At 46.9% G+C, this 8,663-nt stretch overlaps 1 protein-coding gene across 1 annotated transcript; it reads left to right on the plus strand.

The window, feature by feature from the left end:
- The first annotated feature begins 5,471 nt into the window (after positions 1-5,471).
- On the plus strand, positions 5,472-8,343 carry SLC25A5 (solute carrier family 25 member 5). Its single transcript, XM_082864591.1, has 4 exons — positions 5,472-5,640; positions 6,678-7,164; positions 7,396-7,536; positions 7,931-8,343. The coding sequence occupies exons 1-4, from the start codon at positions 5,530-5,532 to the stop codon at positions 8,086-8,088; spliced, it is 897 nt and encodes a 298-aa protein (XP_082720717.1). The 5' UTR covers positions 5,472-5,529; the 3' UTR covers positions 8,089-8,343.
- The last annotated feature ends 320 nt before the right edge of the window (positions 8,344-8,663 follow it).

Below are 8,663 nucleotides of genomic sequence, written 5' to 3' on the forward strand. Positions count from 1 at the left end.
TTAAGCAACTTACCCAAGGCCTGACAGCAAGTGGCAGAACCAGTATCTGAACTCTAGCAGTTTGGCTGCAGAGCCCACCCTCTTGACCACTAGGCCAAATTACCTCTCTCTTACTTTGTCCCAGATTCCCAAACTCAGAAGCTCAATCCATTCAATCTTATAGATACAAAGGAATAGAGCCACAGAATCTTAGAATTAGACGGGTGCAGAACTCTCTTCCCAGCCAACATAGCAATCTCGTCTACAGTGTCCCTAACAAGTGGCCATTTTACCCCAACTCTTAACATTTCCAGTGACAAGAAGTTCCCCACATCGTAAAGCAACCCATTCCACCTTTAAGTCGCTCTTTTGTTTGTTCGTTTGTTTTGTTTTGTTTTTTTGCCACACCATGCGGCTTGCGGGATCTTGGTTCCCCAACCAGGGATTGAGCCCAGGGCCCCAGCAGAGAAAGCACAGAGTCCTAACCACTGGACCACCAGGGAATTCCCAAGCAGCTCGTATTTTAGAAAGTTATTTCTTGTTCAGCTGAAGTCTACCTTTATGACACTTCTACCAGCTGGTGTTGATTCCATATAGAATGTCTTTTTCTCTTCCACCTGACAGCCCTTCAATTATCAAAACAGTCATGATGGCCCTCCTTCACCCAAAGCTCTTTCCCAGTTAAATCTCTCTCATTCATTCAGCCATTTCTCATATGACATGATTTGCAGGTACTTCACTTTCCTGACTGCATTCTTTGAATATGTTCCAGTTTGTTAACGTCCTCTTAAACACGGTTTCCAGAAGTAAGCACAAAGCTCTATGGGCAGAGAATGGATTTGAGGACACGGGGAGGGGGAAGGGTAAGCTGGGACGAAGTGAGAGAGTGGCATGGACATATATACACTACCAAACATAAAATAGATAGCTAGTGGGAAGCAGCTACACAGCACAGGGAGATCAGCTTGGTGCTTTGTGACCACCTAGAGGGATGGTATAGGGAGGGTGGGAGGGAGACGCAAGAGGGAGGAGATATGGGGATATATGTATATGTATAGCTGATTCACTTTGTTATAAAGCAGAAACTAACACACCATTGTAAAGCAATTATACTCCAATAAAGATGTTTAAAAATATATATACAATAAAATAAAATGGATAACCAACAAGGACCTACTGTATAGCACAAGGAAGTCTGCTCAATATTCTGTAACAACCTAACTGGGAAAAAATTTGAAAAAGAATAGATACATGTATATGTATAACTGAATCACTTTGTTGTACACTTGAAACTAACACAACATTGTTAATCAACTGTACTCCAATATAAAATAAAAAGTTAAAAAATTAAAACTTGGGGGCTTCCCTGGTGGCGCAGTGGTTGGGAGTCTGCCTGCCGATGCAGGGGACGCGGGTTCGTGCCCGGGTCTGGGAGGATCCCACATGCCGCGGAGCGGCTGGGCCCGTGAGCCATGGCCGCTGAGCCTGCGCGTCCGGAGCCTGTGCTCTGCAGCGGGAGAGGCCACAGCAGTGAGAGGCCCGCGTACCAAAAAAAAAAAAAAAAAGCTCTATGGGTGGACCAGCAGAGGCCCAAATGGGACTAAAAGTCCCCTGATCTGTTGATGACCATCATCTTGACCCAACTCAAGACTCATTAGCATTTTCTGGCGTTGCCAACTCACAGTCAAGTAAGACCCTCAGTTCTTTTTCACACATGCTCTAGCTCCTTATCCTTAAATGTCCTGCACTAAATAGAGCATTAGAAACCTTTATTGTGGTCCTTTCCATTTTATAAGCCTGTGTTTATGCTGGACTTTAGCCCTTCTGACTCAGTTCCTAGAGGTTTGTGATACTCTTTGGTCTTTGTCCTTGGAAGCCTAGCCCTCACTGTGTCATCTATATATGTACTTCCAAAATTTGAGCTCATCAGAGGATAACCTGGAAGGGCATTTAATTGATTAGATATATCTCCCTTTTTAATTTCTCATTGGAATTTTTCCAAATTGTACAGGTCTGAATTTTACCTTGGGAATCTCTCACCCTCCTGAGCTATCTTTCTGTTTGGAACTTGGCCACGAGATCATATTTATCTTTTCTCTGATCCTTCTGAAGTCTGACACACACACTCCACAGGTTAGTTAACCTATCTGACTATGCCGAGCATTCTTTGGTTTGACAGATCCAGACCAGTCAGTCTTGGTCAGTTTCCCTCAGATTCTTGTCACTTTTACTTTGCTAACCAGATCTTCCTTATTTATTATCAGGATTAAGCCTAGTTTAGCAAGTTACTTCATTGCTTCTTCAGTGTTCTGAGAACTGTAATTATCAGCAAGAGAGTAAAGAATTTATCCAGTGTGTTGCTATCAGAATAATGAAACCTACAGCAGATATTCAGATGGTTTGTCCCTGATCAACATTTCTAGTCTAGGTGATGGCTTTATGAAGTACTATTCATAGCTTTTATCTATCTAGGCAATCTCTAGATATGCTTCCACAATGACAATCACTTTCATCTCTCCCTTTCATTTTCATGGAATGCTTTTCACCCTCCCACCAATGAATTGTTCTCCTTCTATATGGTATCTCTCTGAACCAGGTTTACCCTTCCTTTTCCTGATGCCAGTCAGAAGTCCCATTCCATCAAGTTTGAACAATACCTATCAAATTGTGTTTTCTTGCTTGTATTGACATTTTACATTCATTTTATTACCCATACTCTGGGTGTGTTCGTACATAGATAACTGAGGTCTTAAGTATCATTTCTGACCCTCTTCCTTGTTTTTTCTGAGAGTTACTAGGCACTGCCTTAGCTTTAGTTTCTCTTTCTTAATTATACATGTATTCTACACAACTTCCAGAACACAATAGTTACTAACACAGAGCTCCCACTATGTCTCACTGGAGGAATTTGTTTTTGATGAATTGACTAGCCATATATCATTATCAACATCATTATCATTGACATTAGTCTCTGTTTTCCTGGACTTTTGCTACTGGTTTCTTTATTTTTTTTCCTTTTTTTTTCTTTTGACGTTTTCATTTTTTTAACTTTCAGAAATAAAAATGTTGCCCCCAAAAAACCAGTATAAAGAATTTCCATGTATCCTTCACTCAGCTGCTCCAAATGTTAACATCTTACATAACTACCATAACTAAAAGTACTATTGGTAGACTATTATTAACTAATATACAGATATGTATCCAAATTTCAATAGTACAATCGATGTCCTTTTTCTGGTCCAGGATCCAATCCAGGATCACACATTGCATTAACCTGTCATTCTCCTTAGGCTCCTTTAATCTGTGACAGTTCCTCAGTCTTTGTCTTTCATGACCTTGACACTTTTGAGAACATCTGACTCCTTGAGGTACACCTGGTCATTGGCAACCAGGAGAGCTCCAGCTCACAGTAGATTTAGCAAAATACCGAGTCATGACATGGACTCGCTTTTAAATGTATTTCATCTTCAGTAAAACTATACTTAAGCACCCAAAGTCTGAAAAGGGACAAGTTCTATGTAGTTATTTGATCATCTTTTTGTGGAGAGAGAGAAATCTAACAGAACAATAAATGTGGAGGTGCTTGAAACAGTAAAAGAGCTTTGGACTAGAATATGGTAGGAACGTCATGCTCAAAGGGAGTAGCAGATGTGGCCAATGAAAGGTAGAAAAAGGTACATAAGTGATGGTAAGGTGGGTCAGAGTAATTAATATTTGAATAAAAATGCATTCATCAGAATGTCAAGAGTTCAGACTAGAAAGGTTTTGAACTGTATTTTGAAATGCATTCTAAAACCCACCTCCCTCTAAACAAAATGCTCCAGAGACTTTTTGTTTTAGCTGTTCATTCTCTCACCAGTAGAGATAGAGGATTGGCTACCGCTTTCAGAGAACACACTCTGTCACTGAAATTGCACAGCAAGGTCATTTCTGTATCCAGCTGCATTTCTATTATAATCAGCTAACAAGAGCCTAGCGGCCTCTCGAGAATACAGGTCAAAGATAGCCCCCAGGATCAACAAAGCTGGAGTGAAAATTTCACTTCTTTGAAAACTTGCTGTGTGTGCTCAACACTTCGGATTGCTGGGGTTCTTGGGAAGACTAAGGAATTGCAAAGTATACTTAGAGGAAGGACCTGACATTCCTGGAGGAATCCTAGAATTGGGTCCTTTAACGGGCAGATCTGGAGAAGGTGGGAGAGGGCAAGAAAGTAAAGTGAGGGGTATGCCACCTATGTTTTCAGTGTGCTGGGTACCCAGGGCTCAGCTGCAGTTGGAGTTTTCAACAGTTATCCTTACTTTTATAAACATGGTTGTGATTACTTACATAGGATTTGTGATGACACTCTCAGCTCCTGTTCTGAATCTGAGGGAGTGTACTCAAGCTAACAAGTAAGTTTTCAAGGACATGTGTGGCAAATGCTCCCCCAGTGCAGAGATTAAGGGACTCAGTAAGCACTTGTCCCTTGACACAATGGGTGTCAATCTAGTTCTACTGATTCCTCTAAACTTTTCTGGAGTTCAGGAATCTACTCAATTCAAGAGCACGTTACCTGGGGTCCAGGCACCCAGATACCAGTCTAATTCACACAACCTCTTAACCTTAACGGTACAACCTCTATCTTTGGCTTCTGGCTAAAATAATTTCCCCACCCACTCCCGAGTTCTTTGGACTCTCCTCTGCCCATTCCCGGCAAGATCTCTGTTAAACTGCATTTGCAAATCGGGGTCTGGGGCACGCTGACGGTGTCCCAGCTCTGCTGTTGCCCAGTTTCCTCTAGCGTCACCCGTCAAGCTCCAGGGCAGTGCTAGGTCTAGGGTGAGGACAGTGAGGCACTTGCCTTGGTACCAAATGTAAGCGGGCGCTAAACAACTCAGTAATCAAGACGAATGATTATTTTAATGCACTATTTTAAAATATCAAAAGGAATACAAAAATCCATGATGAACAACGTTTCGAAATTTATAATAAAGACAGGCTCCCATCTTGCACTTGTAGGGTCCTGCCTCACTTGCCTCACCCTCATTCCAGCCCTGGGGCTCCAAGTAAACTTTATTTACAAAAACAGGCGACCGGCCAGAGCGCCATACTTTGTCTACACGAATCTTTCTTTAAAATATTGCATTAAATATTATTTATCTTGACTACCAAGTTTGGGAGGGGGGTGTTTGTTCTTTGGAGTCCCCTTAAATATCGCGCCTCACCCTTGTCCAGGCACGTCGTGACCTCCCCTCCCTCCGCGCCCCCAGGCCTCCCCCAGGGTCCCGCGTCCGGGCCGGGTACTCTCTGGGGCCGCCCCTTCCTCGGGCCGGGTCAGGCGCTGCGGGCGAACCGGGTAGACGCGGAGGGCGGCCGGTGCCCGACTCCATGGCTCCTCCCTCCGCGCGCTGAGCCACTCAGCGGCCCCGGCACCCGCCCCCGACGCCGGCCGCCCGGGCGCCGGCCTCCCCTATATAAATCGGCCATTTGCTTCGCTCCGCCCCAGAGCCTCGGAGTCCAAGCCGGTTTCTTACTGTTCCCGCAGTCGCCCGCCTCCTCTTTCCTTCCAACATGACAGATGCCGCCGTGTCCTTTGCCAAGGACTTCCTGGCAGGTGGAGTGGCCGCGGCCATCTCCAAGACCGCCGTAGCGCCCATCGAGCGGGTCAAGCTGCTGCTGCAGGTACGTCCCGGAATCGGAGAGCCCGACCAGGAAGTGGGGGGAGGGGGTCGCGCGGGAAGCGGTGCCCCAGGGCCTGGGGAGAACGAACCCTCTGGACCAGTCCAGGGAAGTGGCAGCGTGGGAGCAGGGGTGGCCGCAGGGTCGGACCAAAAGGCAGACTTGAGGGAGATGCTTTAGTGATCTGAAGTTCAGGATCTAGGAAAGGGTCAGGGGCGGAGGGTCGGGGGAGGAAGCCCAGGGCCTGGGCATCCCGGAGGCAGCGAATTCGGATGGGACAGCCCGGGGGTGACTGGCTCCCGGGCCTTGAGGTCAAGGGCTAAGCCTGAAAGCCGGCACTGAAAAGAGGGACACCTGCCCTTACCGAAGACCTCAAGGTCGCGGCAAGGAGATAGCAGCCCCGTGGAGGCCGTGCGGCCGGTGGAGCTGCCTCACAGCCGGCCGCCGCGCTCTGACCTAGCCGGGCCGGAAGCCGGCGCAGGGAAGCGCGTGTCCCTTCTGCGTCCTCCCCCGCGCAGCCGCCGGCGCGTCCCCGCGGCCTGGCGTCCTGCGCGGCGCGCTCTCCCGCTCCGGCTCTAGAGGGCGCGCCTGCACGGGCGTAGGGGTGGTGGCCCACGGGTCACCTCCAGGAGAGGAGGGGGGCCAGAGCGGGAGGGAAGCCGCTCCGGGGACCCTGAGGCGTAGGCCACGGTCACCAAGGTGACTGCGCCCGACGTGGGCCTCGCCCTGATGCTTCTGAACCTGGGTCTGAGGTAATGACTTTTCTCCGAGGCTTAAAGGTCACGGGTCCGCTTGAGGGTGCCTCCTCCCCATCCAAAGGGATGGAGGCTTAATGCTTCTAAGGGTGCAGATCACCTCTTCCACCTGTGACAGCGTCAGAGGTTTGGGGGGCGTCCAGCCTGTGTGACATAGAAGACTAGATTTGGGGAAAGTGGGAGCCAGCTAACCTTTAAGGGTGTCTATTGAGATGATATATTCTCCTCGCTTTTCCCTTCCCCATGGTTATAACTCTCCCTGTTGGCCTCCTCCTTATCTGTCAGGTGCAGCATGCCAGCAAGCAAATCACTGCAGATAAGCAATACAAGGGCATCATAGACTGCGTGGTTCGTATCCCCAAGGAGCAGGGAGTCCTGTCCTTCTGGCGTGGTAACCTGGCCAATGTCATCAGATACTTCCCCACCCAGGCTCTCAACTTTGCCTTCAAAGATAAATACAAGCAGATCTTCCTGGGTGGTGTGGACAAGAGGACCCAGTTTTGGCGCTACTTCGCAGGGAATCTGGCATCAGGTGGCGCCGCCGGGGCCACATCGTTGTGTTTTGTGTACCCTCTTGACTTTGCCCGTACTCGTCTAGCAGCCGACGTGGGCAAAGCTGGAGCTGAAAGGGAATTCAGAGGCCTTGGTGACTGCCTGGTTAAGATCTACAAATCTGACGGGATTAAGGGCCTGTACCAAGGCTTTAACGTGTCTGTGCAGGGTATTATCATCTACCGAGCTGCCTACTTCGGTATCTATGACACTGCGAAGGGTAAGTTTGCTGTGTGCTTCAAAACTGTGTTCTCGTGAGATCATTTATAAGATCGTTGTGCCATCCTGATTTTCCAGGAGCCAGAGATTTCTTTGTAATTGCCGATGGAAGCCACGGTCACCCAGTACAGCCCTTTGTGTACAGATGAGATGTTGGGGATGAGGGGATGTGGCAGACAACAAGTCAGGAGGACTCTGCTTTCTGGTCAAAGTGTCTCTTTTCTATCCTCAGGAATGCTTCCAGATCCCAAGAATACGCATATCTTCATCAGCTGGATGATCGCACAGTCCGTCACAGCGGTTGCTGGGTTGACTTCCTATCCGTTTGACACAGTGCGTCGCCGCATGATGATGCAGTCAGGGCGCAAAGGAAGTAAGTTCCACTTGAGCAGAAGACGAAGATGTGGGCATGGAGCATGGGCACAAACTAGCCGTGCCTGTCTTTGAAAATGGCAATCTGTTGAGATCGCAGATGGGGTTGGTTGGTCTGTGTCTACTGCACAGTTGCCTTTGAGTGGGCCCTTTGGGTGCTTATGCCCAAGAGGCATCCATGGTATTAGAGGTTAAGACCAGCGGGTAGTCTACATATCCCTGTTGTTCTCTAGTCACCAGATGAAGATTTCAGTGTTGCCCACACTAATGTGTCAGTGTTGGATTTTTAAAAACTGACATTAGCTCTTAGAGGTGGGGCTCTGGTTTAGTCTAGTTAAACCTAAGGATGTTTCATCAGCCTCAGGTCACCAGCTCCTTGTCTTTGTCCTTTGCAGCGGATATCATGTACACAGGCACACTTGACTGCTGGAGGAAGATTGCTCGTGACGAAGGAGCCAAAGCCTTTTTCAAGGGCGCGTGGTCCAATGTCCTCAGAGGCATGGGTGGTGCTTTTGTGCTTGTCTTGTATGATGAAATCAAGAAGTTCACATAAGTTATTTCCTAGTTTTTCTTCTTCTGTGAACAGGCATGTTGTATTATGTAACATATCTTGAGCATTCCTGACAGACTGTCGGCTGTCTATTTATCAATGGCAACTATTTACCGGTTGAAAATGGGAAGCAATAATATACACCTGACCAGTTTTCTCTTAAAGCCATTTCCATGACGATGATGGGACACAATTATGTTTTTTATTTTAGTCACTCCTGATGAAATAACAAATTTGAAGAAATAAAAAATACCTGAAATATAATTTTGTTTGTGGTTTATTTTCATGTAAAAGTACATTTTATAATTCAGTAAGTGCTGTGTTTGAGTAAAATGCTACCTGTTTAATAAATGCTACAGTATCTCCTGAGGTGAAGCGCTTTCTTCTACTTAGCGAAGAATAGCTCGGTCGTGTGACCCATCAGCATTCCCAATACATTAGCAAAGTGAAATTCAGACCCAAAGCATCCAAAAAACCATTGGTCCATTGCCCGTGGACAGTCATAGCTGATGAGCTTTCTCTAAAAAGTACTATGTACCCAGCTTTCCTATCTTGTGGTTATTAATCAAGAAATATAA

Source organism: Leucopleurus acutus (assembly GCF_964270905.1).
Source record: "Leucopleurus acutus genome assembly, chromosome: X".
Classification (NCBI taxonomy): domain Eukaryota; kingdom Metazoa; phylum Chordata; class Mammalia; order Artiodactyla; family Delphinidae; genus Leucopleurus; species Leucopleurus acutus.